Source organism: Sodiomyces alcalophilus (assembly GCF_042370955.1).
Source record: "Sodiomyces alcalophilus JCM 7366 unplaced genomic scaffold ACRALscaffold_10, whole genome shotgun sequence".
NCBI classification, from domain to species: Eukaryota; Fungi; Ascomycota; class Sordariomycetes; order Glomerellales; family Plectosphaerellaceae; genus Sodiomyces; species Sodiomyces alcalophilus.
Genome location: NW_027263541.1, coordinates 224331 through 245927, shown reverse-complemented (window position 1 = coordinate 245927; position 21597 = coordinate 224331). Strand labels below are relative to the sequence as shown.

At 57.4% G+C, this 21597-nt stretch overlaps 8 protein-coding genes across 8 annotated transcripts; 4 read left to right on the top strand and 4 right to left on the bottom strand.

The window, feature by feature from the left end:
* Positions 1-321: 321 nt before the first annotated feature.
* On the top strand, positions 322-1858 carry ACRALDRAFT_1052934 (uncharacterized protein). The gene is made up of 3 exons (XM_071015760.1): positions 322-649; positions 701-1165; positions 1235-1858. The coding sequence occupies exons 1-3, from the start codon at positions 502-504 to the stop codon at positions 1705-1707; spliced, it is 1086 nt and encodes a 361-aa protein (XP_070871026.1). The 5' UTR covers positions 322-501; the 3' UTR covers positions 1708-1858.
* Positions 1859-1927: 69 nt separating this feature from the next.
* On the top strand, positions 1928-4014 carry ACRALDRAFT_1066100 (uncharacterized protein). The gene has a single exon (XM_071017281.1). The coding sequence runs from the start codon at positions 2054-2056 to the stop codon at positions 3845-3847; it is 1794 nt and encodes a 597-aa protein (XP_070871025.1). The 5' UTR covers positions 1928-2053; the 3' UTR covers positions 3848-4014.
* Positions 4015-5778: 1764 nt separating this feature from the next.
* Positions 5779-6508, bottom strand: ACRALDRAFT_1083605 (uncharacterized protein; the record flags this gene model as incomplete). The annotated part of the gene is made up of 1 exon (XM_071019476.1): positions 5779-6508. The coding sequence occupies exon 1, from the start codon at positions 6469-6471 to the stop codon at positions 5779-5781; it is 693 nt and encodes a 230-aa protein (XP_070871024.1). The 5' UTR covers positions 6472-6508.
* Positions 6509-6628: 120 nt separating this feature from the next.
* ACRALDRAFT_213488 (uncharacterized protein) lies at positions 6629-7343 on the top strand (the record flags this gene model as incomplete). The annotated part of the gene is made up of 5 exons (XM_071024082.1): positions 6629-6670; positions 6745-6814; positions 6886-6984; positions 7016-7043; positions 7088-7343. 5 exons carry the CDS (start codon positions 6629-6631, stop codon positions 7341-7343), a joined length of 495 nt encoding a protein of 164 aa, XP_070871023.1.
* A 173-nt stretch (positions 7344-7516) lies between these two features.
* On the bottom strand, positions 7517-9928 carry ACRALDRAFT_1066099 (uncharacterized protein). Its single transcript, XM_071017280.1, has one exon. It carries the CDS (start codon positions 9714-9716, stop codon positions 7944-7946), a length of 1773 nt encoding a protein of 590 aa, XP_070871022.1. The 5' UTR covers positions 9717-9928; the 3' UTR covers positions 7517-7943.
* A 1791-nt stretch (positions 9929-11719) lies between these two features.
* Positions 11720-15219, top strand: ACRALDRAFT_1066098 (uncharacterized protein). The gene is made up of 2 exons (XM_071017279.1): positions 11720-12344; positions 12437-15219. Exons 1-2 carry the CDS (start codon positions 12143-12145, stop codon positions 14953-14955), a joined length of 2721 nt encoding a protein of 906 aa, XP_070871021.1. The 5' UTR covers positions 11720-12142; the 3' UTR covers positions 14956-15219.
* Positions 15220-15481: 262 nt separating this feature from the next.
* Positions 15482-17343, bottom strand: ACRALDRAFT_1045172 (glycoside hydrolase family 30 protein). The gene is made up of 2 exons (XM_071015388.1): positions 16574-17343; positions 15482-16479 (listed from the first exon to the last, which is right to left on the bottom strand). The coding sequence occupies exons 1-2, from the start codon at positions 17221-17223 to the stop codon at positions 15672-15674; spliced, it is 1458 nt and encodes a 485-aa protein (XP_070871020.1). The 5' UTR covers positions 17224-17343; the 3' UTR covers positions 15482-15671.
* A 1603-nt stretch (positions 17344-18946) lies between these two features.
* On the bottom strand, positions 18947-20553 carry ACRALDRAFT_1037261 (glycoside hydrolase family 7 protein; the record flags this gene model as incomplete). Its single annotated transcript, XM_071015056.1, has 3 exons — positions 18947-19614; positions 19760-19853; positions 19936-20553. 3 exons carry the CDS (start codon positions 20551-20553, stop codon positions 18947-18949), a joined length of 1380 nt encoding a protein of 459 aa, XP_070871019.1.
* Between the last annotated feature and the right edge of the window lie 1044 nt (positions 20554-21597).

Below are 21597 nucleotides of genomic sequence, written 5' to 3'. Positions count from 1 at the left end.
CCTTGAAAAGTCGAAGATAATCGAGATCTCGACTCTCTGAGTGCAAATTGCGTGGACCATATTGATAATGTCGAGTCGTGACGATCCTGTCCTTCAGAGGCCTTTCCAAGTCCCTTGTTATTTGGCGGACGAAAATGACAAATTCTTTTCGTCTTAGACCGCAACGAGCGGAACTCTCATGTGAGTGCCGGGTATTGATGAGTGAGATGCCAGAGTGAATGACGGGCTTTTACACTACGAAGTACATGCAGCCAGCCAAGACAACCATGCCCAAGACAGTCAAGCGTGTGTAACGGGTCGGGAGGATACGAAGCCGATGGTGAAAGCATTAATAATTTCAAACCGTTGCTCCACAGGCGGGGATTCAGGATAAACGTCATAATCAAGAGACGAATTCAAGGGCCGAGTTCATCTCTGTTGCATTTCTGGACACCGACTTGCCATTCACATCTCGAGACAGACCACGTACACGGCAAACGAATTGGAAAAATAAGATAAAAAATGGCCGAATCAGAGGTGCACAAGTGGCAGACGCAGCAGGATGGATTCGCCAGCCTGACCCAGTCGAAAGGCCCGATGCCAAAGCCGGGCAAGGATGAAGTTCTCGTCAAGATCAGCGCCGTCGCGCTCAACTTTCGGGACACCGAGGGTACTATCCCAGTCCCTACCCTTCTCAGTATTGCAAGCTGACGGTCCTCAGTGGTGATGGGTCTGTACAACCACCACAAGTCGGTGGAAGCAGGCAAACCCGACCCCCTCGTCCCGTGCTCGGACATGTGCGGCACGGTGGTAGCGGTGGGCGAGAGCAGCGGCAGCAGCGGGGTGACCTGGAACGTGGGCGACAGAGTCCTTTCGACGTTCAACCAGGGCCACCTGTCGGGACAGATCGATGCGGCCGGCATGGGTACCGGGCTCGGGCTGCCCCTCGAGGGCGTGCTGCAGACCTACCGCGTGTTCCCCGTGACGGGACTGGTCAAGGCGCCCAGCTACCTCTCTGACGATGAGGCGGCGTGTCTCCCCATCGCGGCCGTGACGGCGTGGATGGCCATCAACCAGTTCCGACCGCTGGGACAGCCGGGAGGGAAGGGGGAGACGGTGCTGCTGCAGGGGACGGGCGGCGTGAGCGTGAGCGGGTTGCAGATTGCGCATGCAGCTGGGGCTCAGAGTACGCTTTTTTTTGTTTCGTTTCTTCTTTTTCCCCTTTCCCTTAGGCTAACCCTGTTGTCAATTACAGCCATCATCACATCCTCGTCCGACGCGAAACTGGAGCGAGCCAAGGGACTCGGGGCCGATCACGTCATCAACTACCGCACGAACCCCGACTGGGAGAAGACGGTGATGGAGATTACCGGCCAGCGCGGCGCGGACATCATCCTCGAGTGCGGCGGGGCGCAGACGCTGAGGAAGTCGTTCGATTCCGTGGCGTTTGGAGGGACCATCGCGTGCATTGGGTATCTCTCTGGGAAGCAGGACGAGCCGGGTGATAGGACCAACGTGAATCTCCTGGCTCTCCTGCGGAACGTGACGCTGAAGGGGATTCTCAATGGGCCGCGGGATCGGTTTGAGGAGATGATCAGGTTCTATGAGACGCACGGCATCCACCCGGTCGTGGACAAGGTGTTTGAGTTTGGGGAAGCGGCGAGTGCGTTTGAGTACTTGTTCCAGGGATCGCACTTTGGGAAAGTCGTGATCAAGGTGGCTGCTTGAGAAAGACGAGGACGCGAAAACATGACATGCAGGAACAGGGGCATGATTCTTTTAGATGTATGACCCTTAATTGCATCGTGATAATTCGTGCTGAGTAAGATGATTAGTAATCAAGTGCATCATCTCACATGCTCCGAAGTTCAGCATCCGAGCTCCAACCCCCCTGAATGTCGATCCCCCTCCCAGTCGTCACTTCTCGGCTCGCATTCCCTCCCGTAAGTGCTTCTCTCCCTTCTGTCTCCCCAAACTTCTTCCTCTTCTTCGTTCCACTCCAGTGTTCAAGCCTATCGATATTTTCTCGGTCGGCAGGCTCAAAGAGTCCAGTCTCCAGACGTCAGAACCCACAATGGCGTCCGCGTCCGTCGAGGGCGGGACCAGCGGGAGCGATGATCACCGCAAACCCGTCATCATCATCGGTGCGGGACTCGCCGGCCTCGTAACCGCCTTCGAAGCGGCCGTCCAGCGCAAAGTCCCCGTCATCCTCATCGACCAGGAATCTCGCCGCAACCTGGGAGGTCAAGCCTTCTGGTCCCTCGGCGGCCTCTTCCTCGTCGACTCGGCCCAGCAGCGCCGCATGGGCATCCGGGACTCCAAGGCCCTGGCCCTGCGCGACTGGCTCTCCACCGCACGCTTCGACCGCGAAGCCACGGGCGAGGACTACTGGCCGCGTCGCTGGGCCGAGGCCTTTGTCGATTTCGCCGCCGACAAGACCGCCGACGGCTTCGAGGCCTACGTCAAAGCCCGCGGTTTGGGGTTCCTCTTCAACGTGGGCTGGGCGGAGCGTGGAGACGGCAGGGCCGACGGCCATGGGAACTCGGTGCCCCGTTTCCACATGTCCTGGGGTACAGGGCCCGAAGTCGTCCGCGTGTTCCTGGATCCCGTCCTTGCGGCCGAGGAGGAAGGGATTGTCGAGTTTCGCTTCCGTCATGTCGTGGATAGCATCGTCACCGACCCTTCTACCGGCCGAGCCATTGGTGTCCGTGGTCGGATTCTCGAGGAAGACGATTCGCAGCGCGGTGTCTCCTCTTCCCGTAAGGAAATCGACACATTCGAGCTTTTCGGTTCCGCTGTCGTCATTACTTCGGGCGGCATAGGGGGTAACGTCGACGCTGTGAAAAAGGCCTGGCCCACCGACCGCCTCGGGGCCAAGGTTCCCCAGCACTTCGTCGTCGGAGTCCCCGCCCACGTCGACGGACGCATGATCTCCGCTGCCGAGGAGGCAGGGGCCCACGTCATCAACCGCGACCGTATGTGGCACTACACCGAAGGCATCCAAAACTGGAACAGCATCTGGCCGGGCCACGGCATCCGGGTGCTCCCCGCGCCGTCGTCCCTCTGGCTCGACGCCACGGGGACTCGCCTCCCGCCGTTCCTCTACCCGGGCTCCGACACGCTTGCGACGCTGAAGCACATTTGCTCCACGGGGTACGACTACTCGTGGTTTATCCTCAACCAGACCATCATCGCGCGCGAGTTCGCCCTGTCCGGGTCGGAGCAGAACCCAGACGTAACGGGGAAGAGCATGTGGCAGGTTTTCATCCAGCGTATCCTGGGGAAGAAGGGCACCATCCCCGTGCAACAGTTCCAGAAACACGGTCGTGATTTCGTGGTCCGCGACACCCTCGAGGAGCTTGTCGAACGGATGAACGTTCTCGCGGCGGAACGTAAAGGCCCGGTCCTGGAGCTGGAAAAGATTCGCGAGGTGGTCGAGGCGCGCGACGCCCAGTTTGACAACCCTTACTCCAAGGATGCGCAGGCCATGCTGATCCGCAACGCGCGCGAGTACTGGCCCGATCGCCGGAGCCGGGTTGCCCCGCCGCATCGCCTCCTCGACCCGGCCCACGGGCCCCTCATCGCCGTGCGCATGAACTTGCTTACCCGCAAGACGTTGGGTGGGATTGAGACGGACCTGCGCAGTCGGGTGATCAGGTCCGACGGCAGGACGCCTTTCCCTGGATTATACGCCGCGGGCGAGGTAGCGGGGTTCGGCGGAGGGGGTATGCACGGGTACAGTTCGCTCGAGGGCACGTTTCTGGGAGGCTGTATCTTCTCTGGTCGGGCTGCTGGTCGGGCTGTCGCAGAGGAGGTTCTAGGTGTTGGTTCGACTTTGCAAGGGGAGCGTTCTTCCAGCAGTGTATGAGCGTACGACTGATGACCGTTATGATGATGTTCATGAGGAGTTTGGGGGAATACTTACAGGTGTAGTCAGCGGGCTTTCTTTTCCTATGCTAACACGTACTGTTCAGCGCTTTGTGGCTTCGTTGCTTTCAATGGTATTTCTAGACGGTCATATCCGAGTATCTCTCGATTCTTCTCCCTCGGGCCCTCCCATGCGCACGATGGCCCGGTGCAAAGCGGCGCTTGCATAGGGGACATATATAATGACCTCTGCCATGCCACTTTGCAATGCAGGTCGAATGGAAAACGTGACCACAACGTAGATGCCGGACTATAGAGTCGTCCTCCAGCTCCTCCATGCATATGGCGCTTTCGGGGGAAAGTTAGCATACCCAGAATGTCATTGCGACTCGAAAAAGGGGTGGACCGGAATGCCGACCCACCAATCCGACAACGACTCGAGCCAGATCAAATAGCGGCAATCCCGTCCCTCGCAGCGCTGGTCCGTCGCGTTCTTGACAGCATAGAACGATTCCTCGGGTGCTGCTACGTCAAGTTGCTCCCGCAGTTGCTCCTCGGTGGGCCATATCGCTTCCCGGTTTTCCATCTGGGCACGGGCTCTGCGCCACCTGGCGTTGATCATGTTTAAGCGGCTGTTGCGGTCTGTTGTTAGCCATCGGAGAAGAGACGGCCGCAAAAGGAAAACAAAAAGGGGGAAGGGTGTTAACATACACTGCGCCCACGAACGCAACGGCCAAGACGATGGATACGAAGCCGAGGAATGCGCAGCCGACGAATGCGCAGCCGAATGCCACATGGAAGAAACCAGGGTGGAATTCTATGCCACCTCTGGGATTGTGGGGGGATATCGGCAAGATGGTGACGGGAGCGTCCATGACTTTCTGCTGCCGGGCGCCAAAGAAGCACTCATGAGCAATTAGTTCCAATTGCATGGCATGAGGTGCAATGGCAAATCGGCAAGTCTATCGTCGACTAGAGACCTGGAACAGACATCAATATGGTGATGGACGGTGTCGTAGTGTTGTCCTCGTATGTAACTGCGGACTGTTCGCAGTGAGAGCGTTACATGCCGGTATATATAGGTAAAATATAGTTGGCTGCCTGTGTCCTTGAGAGTTGGATACGGCTTGAGCCCCCGACCATAATGAACGCCCATACGGGATTAGGTTCTATGATAGGTCCAGTGCAGCCTGTATAGACCATTACCGTCCACATCGGTCTTTGTGGGCGAATTAGACGTCACTTATAAGCTATCATCCTACTTCGGATGTATATACAGCATATTCGAGGCGAAGGGAGGCTTGGGAGGCGCCATATACCAACTATGAAGCAAAGCCTAGATGATGTTTCTACAACATACAATACAATACATACATCAACGGACACGAGGCCTGTCAGAGGAGACTCTTTCAACCGTTTAAGATTGATGGTTGAGAACGAATGGATGGTCTTGATAACTACGGGATACGTTCATGAGACTCGAGAGCACATCAGTGTACGAATAAAGGTGCGTCTGGAGGTCGAGTGACTCGAGGAAGTCAAGAGGCTTCTCCCCACATCCCCTAATCTTAAGCTGGCCCGCTATTTGAATGGCGTGTCGGCTGATGTTCTTTGGCGTGGTCTGACGGGTCATCTGGATGTGGTGATGAAGCTGCCAAACTCTCACCCACGCCACACGGCGCCCATACAAGCACCAGACGCCTATGTTAATCTGTACAGGGGCTACGTGGCATCGTGAAGGTTGAAGCACTTGGCTCGTCTGCAATGAACTCATTGTAAACGTCTTGATATCGACGTCGATGCTGGTTAAGAAGCTTCAGTAAATAGTCAAGACATTCAATTCAATGTTCTCAAGACAACTCAAACCTACGAATACATCGAGGCAAATGACAAAAGCAATACGAAACTTGGGCTACAACACATTAAGCCGGCTCACGTCTTCTTCCCATGCTTCTGGTGCGCACTAGGCGGTGTCCTCAACGAGACCATGTAATTCTCCCCCGTATTCGCAACCGCATGAACGTATACATCCTCCCCGTACGGCCAGTTGTCCGGCACCTCGACCCCGTCCCGCGCGTCATACTGCGCATAATCCTCCGGCCTCACCTCGTCGGAGACGAGGCACGTCTTGGTCGCTTCGATGGCGTCGGCGCGCCGGACAAAGGCGCCCTGGATCTCGGTCGTGATGGCCGGGTTGGCCTTGTAGTCGACCGTGGTCTGGAGCATGTAGTGCAGATGGTCGACGCCGTTGGGGAAGAGCACGGTGCCGTCGGGAAGGGCGCGGAGCTTCTCGTCGTTGGCCTTGGTGTCGATGCCCACGGTGAACACCTGGCCGGCCGGCGCCTTGGCGTAGACGCGGACGCGGTCGCCGTACTTCCACGTCTCGGCCAGCTCGGGCGTCTTTTCCTCGTAGACCTCAAAGTCGGACTTGTCGTAGCCCAGCTGCGGGATCACTTGGGCGGCGAACTTTTTGGCCGCTTCGACTTCGGAGTGCGTGCCCATGACGCTGACGCGCGGGATGGGATTCTGCTCGCCCACGGTGGCATTGCGCTCGTCGACGGTGAGGACGGTGTGGTAGAGGAGTTCGGGGACGAAGGCCGTCTCGGATTTTCCTTCTGATGCCATGGTGCTTGATGTTACCGTCTTACCGACTCTTGGTGTGTATGATGCTGTAGTGGTGAGTGCGAGGTATGTAACGAGATGGTCCGCATATCAGACACCTACGTCTATATATTTCCCCCGAGCTTCCGTATGACCCCCCGCCCGTACGACATACGATTCCATGACGCCGACACCTGTCATATCACCTAGAAAGCAGCCGATTGTACCCGCCTACTCGAAGCGTACTGGTAGCTTACAACCTAATCTTCCTACCTGAGGCTGTCAAACCTACGCCAGTATGCCATTCCTTTTGGGGCAAGGGGCCTCTTTGTAAACATGGCTGCGGCGAATGGGGGAGGCAACTGGGGTTTGTCTACACAGAATCTTGTAATTTCAATGTTGTAACTAAAACTTGTAACGGTGTCAGTCACTGGGAAGCTGTGGCATCCAGTCTTACCAACCAGTACAATAATCGCGGCAAAAAAATTGGGTCGTGTTGGCGGCTCAAGAACTCGGTCGCCAACCCGTCTGCCAACAGTCAAGGATAAACAGGTGCTTGAAAGAGCAGAGTCCATCTCAGATGTCAGACCACGACTGTGATGAGATTTTCTTAGACGAGATTGTGGTGGTCTGTGGCAAGATGCCTTATTGGCGCGTCAAAACCTGATTCAGGGGGCCAGGAAGCTGTCGCGAGAATGATCCTCCGAGCTTCAACGTTCTCATGCAAACCGAGACGCTGCGAGAATGGCACCATGTCACATCCTGTCTTTAGGTTGTCTTCCGTCAGAGCCTTCTATGGTCTTTGGAGATTCTTCCTCTCCCTTCTCGAAACCCAGCACATTGTTTCTAGGAGACTAGGACCTCCTGGTCATCCTTCCCATCACCACATAGCTTGAGGTGATGTGATCATGGCTCGTCCTTATCCGATCCAAAAGAACATCTCATGCTAGCTAACAACGGCTGCAAGAGAGTATAGCAGATTGAGGCCAGTCCCCCTGTCGGGTTCGGCTTTCGATTTGTGGACCATGTCGCACCTGGACCGACCGTCTCGTACTTGTTTAATTTCTTCAGCCCCATACAATGCGCCATGACCGCCGACGTAAAACTCAAATAAGCCCAAGAATCGTCTTTGGCAACTTATAAGGCATCCCTTTCCCCAGTTTCGAATGGTTACTACTTGTACGGCTGAGGAATGGCAGGCGGCCCATTGACTATTCGTATGTGGATGAAGGACCGGGCCGAACCGACCAGCCTCGGGACCGGTGAGATTCTATTCCCAAGTGTCCGAATTGCAATTTTGCGGCTTATATTCTACACGGCAAGGTCGAAAAACAGTTTCGTTTTGTTGTGTCCTCGGCCGTCCCTCAAACACCTCCCCTGACCCAGGCGAGAAACAATAAGCAGGCGCCCTAATCAACGCCCTGTACATTATATTCAAATGGCATCAATCATTTCCTTGTATTTTCTTGTTTCTTTTTTCTTCTTTTTACCCCTTCCTACAGAAAACTGGTGGCCAAGGTAACGCCGGTCGTGTAGACCATGCCGACAAGGCCCAGCACCATCAACCCAACATCCAAAACCTTTTCCTTCCTGGTCACCGCCACGGCCTTGTAATGCAGATACGGCGGGTAGATGTAGACCAGCGGCACGCAGGCGAACGAGCCGATGAGGGCGACGAAATGGTCCAGGTTCGCCGACCCCCCGATGGAGACGAGAATGCACACGGCGATGAGGACGGTCCGGAACGCGTTCTTGGTCCACTTTGTCCGAACGCTCATCTTGCCGGACCGGTGGCCGAACAGCTGGGTCTCGAGGATGCGCTGCGCGGGGAACAGCTGCACGGGGTTCCCGATCAGGACGGCCAGGGCGTACATGAACTGCACGGCGTTGACGAGCTTGGAGTCCTGGGGGAAGTTGTCAATGACCTCGATCTTGGTCTCGGACCCAAACGTGGCGTAGCACAGGGCGCCCACGCTGGCGAAGACGCAGGTGATGATGACCATGACGGTGGCGAGCAGCTTCTCAAAGTGCTCGGGCTGCTTCATGGACGACTGGATGGGGAGGATGAGGCCGATGCCCTCAAAGGTGAAGATGGACGCGCCGATGGTCAGCGTGTAGCCGTGCGGGTTGAAGAGCTGGACGGTGGGGTGCACGCCGCGGGCCGAGAGGACGGAGATGTCGTAGGACCAGATGTAGACCACGCCGATGATGATGAAGACGTCGGCCAGCAGGGCGGCGGGGCCCAGCTTGGAGATGTTGCGGATGAAGGCCAGCGGGATCAGGAGCAGGGCCTGGACGGCGATCAGGGCCGGCGTGCTGAGCGGGTTGGCGCCGTTGGTCACGGCGTCGAGGAACGAGGTCCAGTTGTCGGCCACGAAGACGAGCCCGGTGCAGACGAAGCCGAGCTGGGAGAGCGTGATGGACGCGAGGATGAGGTCGCGCATGCGGGACCCGGCAATCTCCTTGCCAATCTCGCCGTAGCCGCCGCCCACCTTGGCGCGGCACTGCAGGAGGAGGTGGAAGGCGAACATGGAGAGGGCGGCGATGGAGACGAGCGTCACCGAGGAGAAGAGGATGCCGCCGTTGTTGAAGGCCTTGGGGAGGAACATGATGCCCGTGCCGATAAACGCCTTGAGCGTGGTGAAGAAGGTCTTGACCATGCCGGCGTCTCCCACCCGCATCCTCGACCGGGCCCGGCGGACCGGCCGCCGGCGGGGCAGCAACGGCCGGGCCTCCCCCCGGGTTCCGACGTCGAGGTCGTCGCCCCCTTCCACGCTCTCTGTCGTCTCTTCTTCTTCGTCGTCGCTATAAGCCAGGTCTTCTCCGGCGAAGGAGCCGTATAGATCGAGGAATTCGATAAAGTTTCTGGTCACGGGCAGGTTGGAGCCCAGGGCGCGGTTTTTCTGGAGCACAAATTGCCGACGGAAGCCCTGGAGGGCCAGCATCTGGTTGGCGGCGAGCTGGGATTCGTCATCGTCGGTGACGGTGGTACGTTTCGGGTGGGAAAAGGTCTGGGATCTCTTGAATATCGGGGCGTTGTCGCGAGCCTGACTCTTGTAGAGCCCGCGGTAGATGTCCCCGCCGGGGAGACGCAGAGAGGACGACTCTTCCGAGACGGCGTTGTCGGACTGTAGTTGCGACGGTTGTCTTGCCTCATTGCTACTCTCGGCGTAGGCTGCGTCGAAACCTGTCCCGTAGCCTTGGGGAAGGTGGTTTGAGATGTGATTGGGACGTGAGGCGCCAGACGACGTCGTTCCCGAGTCGGACATGATTCAATCCTGGGAAGGCCTATCAAAATGATGACGAGGAGGATAGTGATAGTGTGATGCTGATGTAAATGATGGTCTAATTCGGCCCATTGAACATGGGGATTGGTGACCTAAGCTTTGAAAACGTTCAACCAGGTCGTCCTGGAAGAGAAGAACGGGGGAAGGGAAAAAGCAAAAGTGTAGGAGGGCAGAGATGACCGCCAGATGTTAAGGTCTGGGAAAGAAAGTGAAGGCGAAGAGCTCCGACTCCAGCCGACGTCGTGACAAAACCACCATGTGGGGCAGGTTGTAAATAGTTTGAGAGTACCTTCATCATGGGCCATTTAGTAGCGTAATCAGAGGTAGACTCTAACAGAAGTGGCGTCAACCGTGCGATTGCTAAAGTTGACGGAAACAAACGCATGTCGACCGTCAGCGCACAGTTACGTCATGCCTGTGGTACCGCTTACATAATCGGTCACGAGGTTGCTGATTACTAATGGATGGAGAAGAGACCGCGGAAGGGAAGGAAGAGGGGTTTTGACTTTGTTGCCCACAATTCAAATCCAAACCCATCATCAAATCTTCCGAATACCATACAAAGTACGAACGTACGAAGTACGGAGTATGGCTGGACTTTTCTATCACTCGTCAACCGTGAAGCTGTATTACTCAGCTGAAACAATCGTTTATCATCTTTGGCTTTACGTTTTCGGTAAAAGTGTTGCAGATCTCGATTGATATCATCTCCACACAAACAACCGCAAACACCAGCAATCCAATGCCTGTGATTACTGCCCGAGTCAGAATCCGGAGGCAAGTGCTTTCGGTGATGCCGTCTTCATATTGAAAAGCCAGGCTCTCCTGGTAGAGATATACAATCATGACTGACTCCTCGCTTCGTACGTACGTGACCACTGACCTTTGAAGCTCGACCAGCTCCATTCCCCGTGTCCAAGGCAAGACACAGCATAATACCTGCACGATTTCGCTCTGTCTGCAATGACGATATAGGATGTATTGTCTGTGTTACGGCGGCGCATATGCACTGCCACGTACGGAGCACCACACTGCGGCTGTCCGGTCATTCAATATGCACTGCAGATGACCCGAGCAATAGTACGCGAAACACGAGGAGCAAAGGAGTTTTTGATTGACGGATCGGATCATCAGGGACTCGGAGCCAACTGCTTCGCACGACTGCTCGAATACAACGTACCTATGCGGCCGCTTCAGAGTACGCGTACATATGGTCTGCCCAGTGTCACAGCCAGCCAGGCCTTGCACAGCCTTTCTGCCGAGCAAGGCCCGTCTGTTGGGGACTTTGGCAAACGCAAGCCATCACTGATCTCTCGACCAACAGCGCCGTATCCATGTGCGAGATGAGAGTCCAAGGAGCCAAGCCCGCTTCTCGTCTCTCAGAAGAAAACTCAAGGGAGGCGGTGACTGCGCAAAACTGAACCAACCCGACTCGTCGGGTTACACAGTTCAACGTCGTCACTCCACGACGTCGCCAAGCTGTCTTGGACCCCTGACAGCAGTCCCTGAAATAGATCACTCGGCCTTGCTCCACTCTGGTTGGAGCCCAACACAGCCTCCACCCTACCCTGGGCCAACATGCGCCCCCTGGACCAACCAAGCTGCACCGTTCCGACACACGGGCCGCCAACGCTTCTAGCACCGTTGGCAGGGCCAATCTTAGGACCGTGAGCTCGTTGGCAAGTCTGACCAGCATGAGGCTGCCGATCCTTCGAATAATCAGAGACAAGATGCCCGTTAGGGAGGATGAGGTTCACGCGTACCAACAGTTTCCAAGACAGGCGACAAATCAATCACTCCCTCCCCATGCATAGTAAGCCGGGACTTGCTACCATGGTATGCGATTCGCCTGGTCAGAACAGGCAACGCGTTGGCCTGCTTACCGTCTCGCGACCTCGCGACGGCGCGGAAAAGTTGATTAAGAATAGCGTCAAGATCCCGCACCTCACACCTTACAATCCCCTTTTTCTTCCCCTTTTTCTTTTCTGTCCATCCTTTCTCCCGTCGCCAAACTCGATGCCGGTTCCGGATTGTGCCCTCGAGACCACCACGACAACATGGCCAGCGCCGGTAATCGCGTAAGGCAGCGCGTCTCGCTTCCCCAAGCTCCTTTTTTGCCGTTTTGGGACCCCCTAGGACCCAGCTTCCTCGACACAGAAGCATGCCTCTGCGCTCTCCGAACATCGCCCGAGCAAGGCAGCAACAACGCCGCCTGGCAATGCATCGGGAATCAGACCCAGAACGCCTACGCCGTCACCTCGGGCAAGTGGTTCCACACGGCCAATGGCGGCACCAACGTGAACCTCTCCATCCATGATGCCTCCAACCCGCCGGAAACCAGCAAGCCGCTGTACTTCAACGCGAGCGCCCGTGCCTTTGCGCCTCTGACGGAAGAGAGGGAAAAATCCATGACCGTCTGGGATCGCCACTGCACCGCCGAAAACCAGTCGACCTTCTCCACCGCCTTCTACCGCTCCTGGGAGGCCTACCAGCAGGATGAAGTTCCCATTGATGGTTTCCCCTGTTGGCGGCCCGATGCCCTCTTGCTTCCCGTCCGCCTTCAGTCCCCGGAGGACTGGTTGAAGAACGGCTGTCGTGAAGGCTTTCTATGTACATTCATTCCCACTGTCCTTATCCTTGTCGCGTGTTTTCCTCCAGGCAGGCTGTTCTGCGTGTTACTGACTGACCCAACCTTTGTCCAGGCGCCAACAATACCGTCAATTCCCTACCACAGTACTGCCCGCCCTTGACCGAGTGCCAACAGGCGAGACTGGTCGGCGAGGCCTGCATCTTCGAGGGCCGGAATATCGGCATGGGCCCGTTCGAGCCCATCATCTGCCAACCGGGATGGTATTGCCCGAAATCCAGCAACGGCAACGTCACTCTTCCGTGCCCGGCTGGGTCGTACTGTCAGCCCGGCGCGGCGACACCCACCCCTTGCGCCTTTGGCAGTGTGTGCCCCGAAGGCTCCCAAAACGAGCTCTTCCTGATACCCATTGCTCTTCTCGGACTAATCGACCTCACCGTCCTCATCGCCTTTCTCATCTACTTCTTTCACAAGAGGTCGAAGAAGAAGAGCCGTGAGAAGGCGTCCTCGTCCGATCGAGCCCTGCATGTTCCCTTCCTCGGTGGCAAATCCAAGGGCGCGAGCGACGTCAAAGCGACAATCACGGGCTATCGACAGATTGACGATGAGAACCAAGAAGGAGACCACGAGATGATGCCGCTGGAAGCCACCTACGCGCCGGGTCGTGATGGGTGGACGGGTTTCCAGGCCGCCCTAGACGACGACGTCCCCGCGCTGCGGCGAGCCGACACGCTCAACCCGCAGCTCAGGACTTTTATCGAGTCGATGCAGAAGGCCACCAACGCCATCGATCTCGGCCTGTCTTTCGCCTACGACAATCTCAGCTTCCATCCCAAATCCACTCCCAGGCCCATCCTGCAGAACGTGACCGGCTCCATCCATCGCGGTTCGCTCGTCGCCGTCATGGGCGGCTCCGGCGCCGGCAAGTCCACCTTTGTCAACGTGCTCATGGGAAAGACCACCAACACGGGCGGCACCGTCACCGTCAACGATATCCCCGGCAAGATCAAACGGTACAAGAAGATCATCGGCTACGTGCCCCAGGACGATATCGTCCTCCCGGAGCTCACCGTCTACGAGAACATCGTGCACTCGGCCAAGGTCCGACTACCGAGCTCGTGGCGCGATGCCGAGATCGAGGCCCACGTCGACTCGGTCATCGACTGTCTGGAACTCTCGCACGTGCGCGACTCCCTCGTCGGGAGCGTGGGCAAGCCCGTCATCAGCGGCGGCCAGCGCAAGCGCGTCAGTATCGGCATGGAACTGGCAGCGGCGCCCATGGCCATCTTCCTCGACGAACCCACGAGCGGTCTCGATGCCACGGCGGCATCGTCCATCATGCGCACCCTCAAGGCCCTGGCCCGCCTGGGCATCTCCGTCATCGTCATCATCCACCAACCTCGCATGGAGATCTTCGAGATACTCGACAACCTCATCCTGCTCGGCAACGGACAGACCATCTACGAAGGACCCGAAGCCGACGTGCAGCGCTACTTTGAGGGCATAGGGTTCCAGTTCCCGCCGCACGTCAACCCGGCTGACGTCGTGACGGATATCATCACGGGTAACGGTCGCGCCTACAAGAAGGTCGGCGACGTCTCCAAGGACGCGCTCATCTCCCACTGGGCCGCTACCCGCAAAGCCCGCACCACGCTTGGAGTACCGGAAGACCAAGTCGGCGGCGACGACGACAACGACGACGACGACAGCGACCGCCGCTCGCCCCTCTCGGTCACATCTGACGCGCGGTCCAACCGTAAATCCCTCCGCATCATCCTCCGACGCCGGGGCGCCACGCACGCCAAGCAGATCTGGCTCTGCCTCCGACGCGCCATGCTGCAGCAATACCGCCTGAAAGCCGCCTTCTTCTTCGAGATGGCCCTCGCCTCGCTGGCCGGGTTCCTCCTCGGCCTCGCCCAGCAACCCCAAGGCGGCGTCCTCTTCACCGGCTTCTACCTCCCCCCTTACCAGGACCTCTCCCTCTCCGTCAACCTCGGCGGCGCATCCCAGCTGCCCCTCCTCAAAGCCATCGCCATCGGCCTCGTCTGCGGCGCCCCGGGCGTCAAGGTCTTCTCGGAAGAGATGCTGCTGCAGCGCCGCGAGGCAGAGGCAGGCCACTCCCGGCTCGCCTACTTCCTGGCCAAAACCGTCTCGGTCCTCCCGCGCATGCTGCTGGGGTGTCTGCACTTCACCACGCTCGTCTTCATCCTCGCACGTCCCGTCATCCCCTGGGGCATCGGGTTCGCCACGAACCTGCTGTACTTCTACAGCATCTACGGCCTGGCGAGCTGCGTGAGCATGGTGGTCCGTCGCGAGGACGCGCCCCTCATGTCCACCATGACGAGTCTTGTCGTCGGTCTGCTGTCGGGCGCCGCGCCGTCCCTGGCCAGCGTCAAGAGGTGGCGGCTCGAATGGCTCTGGCGAGCCTCGCCTGGCGTATGGTTCGCCGAGACGTACTTTAGCCAGCTGGTGGAACCGTTCGCGTACCTTTACAACGTCGAGTGGGCGGCCGCGGTCATGGGTTATTCCCTGGGCAATCTGACGCTGAACCTGCTGGTCTTGCTGGCTATTGGGACCGCGTACCGGTTTATTGCGTTTGCCCTCCTCTTCGTCGGAAAGCGAATGCGCGTGTGATTTGGCCTGGTTCTGGCAGCTGTCTTACTCCAAGTCGGTCAACCCGGCGTCTTGCAGATCTCATCGGAAGACATCGGAGGAAAGTATTACAATCCAGACCCTGTTAGAGGGGCACATGTATAAAGGCTATGAGACCACATGGAACGGGGCTTCTATTCTCCTAGCTCTCTACCATATGAGCTTGTCTCAAGAGCGTCTGCCCTACAACGGTAGATCCCGTCCGGGACCGGAACTCGGACTTATTAATATCATGATGAGTTAACCTGTAGGCCTGGCGACCTTACCGCTTTGTATGTGTGGACAATGTATATGCGCCCTGACATATGGGATATCGATAGACCACTGCACAATAGGGGTTGTTTATCGACCGTGGATTCGAACTTGCTGACTCGAGAATGAGAGTCGGTTGCCTGCTTCAGCTGTTGTTCAAGGGCATCGAGTAGGAAGTCGACAAACAGGCAAGCGAGGCTCACTACCTCTTGTAACACATCTGAGTTGGTGGCTCTCCGAGGTAACGAAGTAACGTCGGCGCCACGGATTCCGTATTCCACGCAGACTGATAAATCTAGGGGAGTCAATGACCCGGAATCGACTTGCTAGCCAGTGCAGCCTGGTAAGGACTGGAGTTAGGATCACTAGGGACTGATTATACTACGGCCTTATATCTACATGTTGCTTTCGCGACACATTAATCTAGCGAGACACCTCTCCATCGTCTACTCTTCAGCGACAGCCTTGAAGGTCATGAGGCCACGAGCAGGCAGCTCGGCCTTGACATAACCCTCATCATCCACCTCAACCTGGACCTCCTCAATATCGTGCTCCTCATCCGTGAGCCAGGCGGTGACCTTGCCCCAGCCCGTGTTCTTGTGCTTGCAGCTAATGAGCTTCAGGTTGACCGTCTCGCTGTGGTGGTGAGGGTTCAGGATAACGACAACGAGGCTGCCGTCCTTGTTCTCGTACGCCGTGGTGCTCAGGTCACCGCCGCGGGTCTCGACACGGTAGGCATCGGGGCGGATATAGCGGGAGTAGTGCGCAAACGCCCAGGCACGCTTGGAGGTGAAGTACTCCCCGTCCTCGACCATGATGAGCTTCTCGTTGTTGTTGTTATTGGTCGCCTCGTCCTGGACGACGAGCCACCAGAGGTAGGCGTTGACGTTGCCGACGGCTAGGGCGCGGTGCAGCACGCTGGCCCAGCGGTAGCCGTCGCCTCGGGAGACGCCGCTGTCCCAGGCCGTGGTCCACCGGTCGTTCAGGTCGCAGTATTCCGACTGCCAGACGGAGAGCTCGGTGTCCAGGGGCGCGTTGATGGGCGAGGTGTACTCGTGGCCGGCCCAGGTGGTGAGGAGGTGCTCGACGCCCAGGGCTTGGATCTGCGATACCATTTGCTGGGTCGCTTGCCAGCCGGTCTGCTCGCAGCAGGAGATGCCGACGTCGAGACCGGCGTCCTCGAGGGTCTTGTGCAGGATGGGGAGGAAGTCGGCGACCTGCTCTGCGTTGGAGCGCATCGAGGCGTAGGAGGTGCTATGTCTTTCGTTAGCTGGCGATGAAGTTGTTTTGAGAGGGTTGAGTCTCGAAGTGAAAGGAAGAAAGAAAAGGGAAAAGAGACAAGACTCACGTCAGGTCAGGCTCATTGAGCCAGGCAACGTCGCTAATCGGAATGCCCTCAGCGGCGTAGATCTGGATGTACTTGACGAGGTAGTCGGCATAGGCCTGTCGCCAGTCATGCTCGCAGGCGCTGTTCCCATCGAAGCTCCCAGGGACACCGCACAGCAGGCCGCCGTTCGCATCGTCGGCGTTATTCTTCATGAAGCCGGGGGCGCTCCAGGCGTTGGCGTAGATGCGCTCGACGCCGTACTCGACGGCCTTCTTGGCGAGGAAGAACTGGCCCGAGTCGTACTCGTCCCAGACGTAGTTGAACTCGCCGTCCGGGGAGCCGGGGGACTCCGGGAGGATGGTGTTCATCCAGTCATTGTAGCTCGAGTTGGACGAGCCGATGCCGTTGCGCAGGATGGAGAAGCCGAGACCGGTCTCGCGGTTGTAGATGAGGTCCAGCAGCTCCTGCTGGGTGTCTTGGGTGACGTTGAGGAGGAGCTGGGCGCGCTGGAAGGCGCCGGAGAAGCCGAAGCCCTCGATTTGCTGGTGCTTGATGTCCGGGCGGATCTCAATCTCGGTGACGATCTCATCTACGGGGCAGTCCAGGTCGGTGGCAGCGGCCAGGGGGGCGAGGGAGGCCACTGCCGCCGCGATGACGGAAGCAGAGCGCATGATGGGGAGGTTGAGGGGAGGAAAAGGAAGTGAGATGAGTTGGGCGTTGAGATGAGAAGAGTCTCGGATGAGAATCTGTCATGCAAGCTGGGCCAAAGCTCCGTCTCCCCTGGTTCAGTGGGCCGTTACAGTCCATTATATAGGATAGATATATGGCCCGGAGAATGTAACTCTATGGTAGCAGCGGAGTAAGTATGCAGGCCAAGAAGAAGACGCCGTGCGGCGTGGAGCTTCAGGATAAATTCATCTGGCGAGGAGACCATGACGAGATACGTTCGGTTGGGGCTCTGGAGAGACGACAGGGGGTTTGTAGGGCCGTAAGACCTCTGGTTGGTGATGCACGATGCACTTGATGCGTCCACGGTCCACCGGCAGCTGGCTCACGGCCTCACCCCTGGGACCACGGCGAGACTTGCCCTCCTCGGCCTTCCCCGTGGGACGCACTCCGCCTTTACCCCTCAATACCAAGCATCTCTCATCCGTCATGCTCCATGAGAAGAAAGGATTGGTCTCACCCGCAGCTCGGTGCACTACCGAGCCATAACCCCCCCCCCCTGGCGACGGCGGGGACTCGGAATTCAGCCTGAGTTCTGCCGGGAAATGAACCTCACGTCGATCTCATGCAAGGGCCCGCATTCGCTTCGTCATCCGCTCGAATGGCAGGCTCCTATTTGCCGTTGGCTCGCATCTCGGATACCCCAGATTCTCCGATGGGATTAACGAGGAGGCCATTTGTCCGATGATCGTGCTCCCCGATCTCGTTTGCAGAGACGAAAGAGCTAGAAGGAACCCAGAAGCCTTCTGGTGAAGTCATTAGAAGCCATGAGTGGTGTAGAGGCTTGGCATCCGGGGACCTAGTTGAGGTCTGGAGAGGAATCCGACTGCACTCGGGGCTGGGAGAAAGAATTCGATGAAGTGAAAGACACTCGGATCCAGCCAATCTTTATTTGGAGTATTCCATGTGGCCAATGTCTTTGCCCCAGTCCTGGTTACCTAGTTTGTGTGGCAGTATGAGAAGACCATCGGTGTCGAGACCATCTCAGCGACACTCTTGGCGAGTCAACGCGAGATGATGATGGTCCCAAAATCTCTCAATGACAAGACGCGAAAGACGTTACCTCTTGGCACATCCCCCGTCGAACTCGGCATCCCAAGGCCTCGGAATTTACCCGTTGAGTCTCTAGGACCGGGCATTCTTCGACTTCACTTATCCGGCTCAGCATTGGAATTAGCCAAAGGGAATGCCACAGAATGTGGGATGCAGGCTGACAAGCTCACTCACTCAAGAGTCAAATCAAGTGGCACAGCCTAACTAGCATCGAGTTTGAACATGGGATTTGACTGACTCGGTTACCTTTACCCGCACGTGCGAGCAACTTGCACGTATATCTAACTTGGGAGAAGGCCAGACGAGTGAAAAGCAATATGGGTACGAAACGATAAAGTCTATTCATTGTATATTCGTTGATCTAAAGAGAATCGGTCCCCTTCTTAGTAGCGCGATGCTCAGCATGCGTTTAGCTACCCTTCCCCCGTCTTTGGCACGCCTCAGAGAAAGTGTGATGTGGTTGCTATGCCTTCATTGATCTTGTTCATGAAGGTGATAGTCCCAGACTTCACAACGCTGTGTGTGAAACTTCTTAAGCTGTTGTGGTGGTACACGTTAGCAAGTCATCGAATACAGCACAGGGGTTGAGCCAAGCAGACCCCTTCATCAGAACAATCACTCACCCTGAACGTAGGTCGAGCCGATGGGACCGAAGCGAATGTCGGAGAAGACAACGGTAGCATCGGGGTGAGAAGAGGCAAGCTCGGTAGGAGTGCGGTTGTCAGGCGAGCAAGGGCCACGCTCGGTGCCAGGGCCAGACTCGTCGACGGGGTAGGTCGAGTCGAGCCAGAGCATGTTGGCGTACGCATCGCTCCAGATGGAGAGGGCGAGGACCATGCCAGCGTCGAGGGCGCCGCCCATGCCGGCCATGCCGCCAAAGTCCATGAACTGGTTCTGCTCCTCGTCGAAGGCGGTCTTCTGGGCCGTGCAGAACTCGTCGTTGAGCGAGTTGCCCGAGGTGCCCTCGATGGTGGACTCGGAGTTCTGGATGACCTCGCCGCCCTGGATGTAGTAGCGGGTGATCTCGGACAGAGCGCCGCCCTCGGCGTGGAACTGCGTGACCACCGTGATGGGCTGCGAGCTGTCGATGGTGAAGCCGGCGCCCGGGCCGTAGAAGTCGGGGTTGCCCTGGCGGTAGGGGTTGAAGTCGCAGCCGTCGGCGTCGCAGGATCCGCCGTACCGGTCGTCGGCGAAGGTGCCGCCGCAGTCGGGGTCGACGCAGGAGTGGTAGGCGTTGTCCGAGCAGGGGTGGGGGGTGTAAGACGTGGCGGCGTTGTTGGCCTCTGTTTTGCCGTTAGTTGCGTTCTAAGGGGTAGATGACCGGAGAAGACCCGTGCCCGAAAGAGCGCCCGGACGACCGAGAACCTCTCAGGGATCTTTTGCGAGCAGAGTAACGGGGGCAGAAGGAAGGGAAGAGAATCAACGCACCCCACATGTCCATCTCAGCGCAGCAAGCACCCATGTTGCCAATACCAACATCAGGGGTCTCCGGGCCCCAGGGCGCCCAACCGTCGACGTTGCCCTGTAGGTAAGGTCAGTCTCAAGACGTTCACACGACATACAGTCTATCCAGAACTTCTGATGAAGAACAAAGGTATACTTACAATGCCGTTGATCCACTTGAGGTCACGAGCACACTGGGCATCGCAGTAACCAGTACCGTACTTGGCACCAGCAGCATTGGTCGGGAACTTGGAAGCACCACCATCGGCATCCATGGAAATAAAGTAGAGCGCGCCGTTCAGACCGCAGGGGACCTGGGACGAGTCGACGGTAAAGGAGAACTCGTTGCCGAGGAGGTTGAACATCTGGTACTTGCTCTCCGACTCGGTGAGGTAGAGACGGGCACCGACGTTGGTGCCGCTCTCGTTCTCGGTGACGAGGCGGATGCTAACCGAGTCGCCGCTGGTGGTGACGCCGTAGGTGGCCTCGTAGTCGGCGCCGTCGACGCAGCAGTTGGCCGCGCACGTCTCGCCGTCGGGGCAGAGCGTCGCGTCCCACTCGGCGCCGGAGTAGCAGTTGTCGTAGCCCTCGACGGTGTGCGTCCAGCGCCAGTTGGCGTCGATGACGAGCCCGCCCGTCACATCGGTGCAGGTGCCGCCTTCGCTGCACTGGCGCCAGGTCAGGGAGGGGGCGTTCTCTTGGGTGACCGTGCAGGCCTGCTGGGCGCTGGCGCGGGTGGCGGCCAGGGCGGCCAGGAGCATAGCGAAGTTGGTCTTCATCTTGACGACTGTGATGGGGAATAAGGGAGATCGGCTGGGGATGGTGAAGTGTGGGATGAGGAGAGAGAGGGAAGGAATGATACCGTCGAGGGGAACGGCCTGGGTTTTATAGATGAAATCGACGCCGATATTCGAGTCCCTGGATGGATGTCATGCCAAACTCTTTTGCTAGCTGTGGTAGCCATGTGCTGCGGAGAGGATGAGGCGGCGGATGATGTTGGTCCTTGTGGCAGATCTTGCCCTCCTGTGCGCATCGTCTGGAGCTTCCTCCGAAAGTTACTAAACATTAGGTAGATCATAACCTACTCAGTCGACGTTCTGAGAGCCATTTTCTGCTTGAAGCTCAGGGGCGAAGCAGAGAAAGAAAGTAGCAGCGACGGCAGTCGGGCCGCTGATGCTATGAGCACATAGGCTTTCGAGATGGGGTCTATGGTCCTCACGGAGGCAACTCAAGAAAGTAGGGATCATCGATGGAGCGTTTCAGGGTCGATGATTCGATATGGAAGCATAACGTGGCAAAGAAAGTGAACAGGAAAGAAGAAATTGGGCGGCAGGTCATCTGCGCGCCTCTCTACACGTACCTGTAGGGACGCGCAGATCTTCCGATTTCCCCGTGGGCGCGAGACGGCAGACGGACACATGCCCTCGGACCCTTGGACGGCCGTCGTAAGCTTTGGTACTTTGTAGACTGTGAAAAGAATAGGTCAGGCTTCCCTATATTAGATGTGGAGGACGCGTATGTATATTGGGAAGTGAATGGCGCCGAAGTGGCTCCATGTCGATCATTACGTCTTTCTGGGTTGGGGAATTATCCCAGCCTGATAATATTCAGCCCGTCAGTGAGACGAGGTCAATACTTAGTATGCCTCTTGGTGATGGGAAATGATGGGAAAAAGAAAAGAAGAACCCCTGAACCCCTATTCTAAAGTCATTAAGTGTCGATAGTGCAGTTGTACAAACGGTAAGGCGCGCAAGAACTTCAGAGCGCTGTAACGGGGCTCTTCGGTCGGCATCGGATGAACGAGGTCGGTGTCCTTTCTACCG

What these genes read in the sequence shown, in the direction of transcription:
- ACRALDRAFT_1052934 (XM_071015760.1), top strand. Translation starts at nt 502, where the DNA reads ATGGCCGAATCAGAGGTGCACAAGTGGCAGACGCAGCAGGATGGATTC. An exon ending in CAACTTTCGGGACACCGAGG is followed by an intron (nt 650 to 700) that starts GTACTATCCCAG and finishes GACGGTCCTCAG; the next exon opens with TGGTGATGGGTCTGTACAAC. An exon ending in GCATGCAGCTGGGGCTCAGA is followed by an intron (nt 1,166 to 1,234) that starts GTACGCTTTTTT and finishes TGTCAATTACAG; the next exon opens with CCATCATCACATCCTCGTCC.
- ACRALDRAFT_1066100 (XM_071017281.1), top strand. Translation starts at nt 2,054, where the DNA reads ATGGCGTCCGCGTCCGTCGAGGGCGGGACCAGCGGGAGCGATGATCAC.
- ACRALDRAFT_1066099 (XM_071017280.1), bottom strand. Translation starts at nt 9,716, where the DNA reads ATGTCCGACTCGGGAACGACGTCGTCTGGCGCCTCACGTCCCAATCAC.
- ACRALDRAFT_1066098 (XM_071017279.1), top strand. Translation starts at nt 12,143, where the DNA reads ATGACCGTCTGGGATCGCCACTGCACCGCCGAAAACCAGTCGACCTTC. An exon ending in CTGTCGTGAAGGCTTTCTAT is followed by an intron (nt 12,345 to 12,436) that starts GTACATTCATTC and finishes ACCTTTGTCCAG; the next exon opens with GCGCCAACAATACCGTCAAT.
- ACRALDRAFT_1045172 (XM_071015388.1), bottom strand. Translation starts at nt 17,223, where the DNA reads ATGCGCTCTGCTTCCGTCATCGCGGCGGCAGTGGCCTCCCTCGCCCCC. An exon ending in CTCAATGAGCCTGACCTGAC is followed by an intron (nt 16,480 to 16,573) that starts GTGAGTCTTGTC and finishes CGAAAGACATAG; the next exon opens with CACCTCCTACGCCTCGATGC.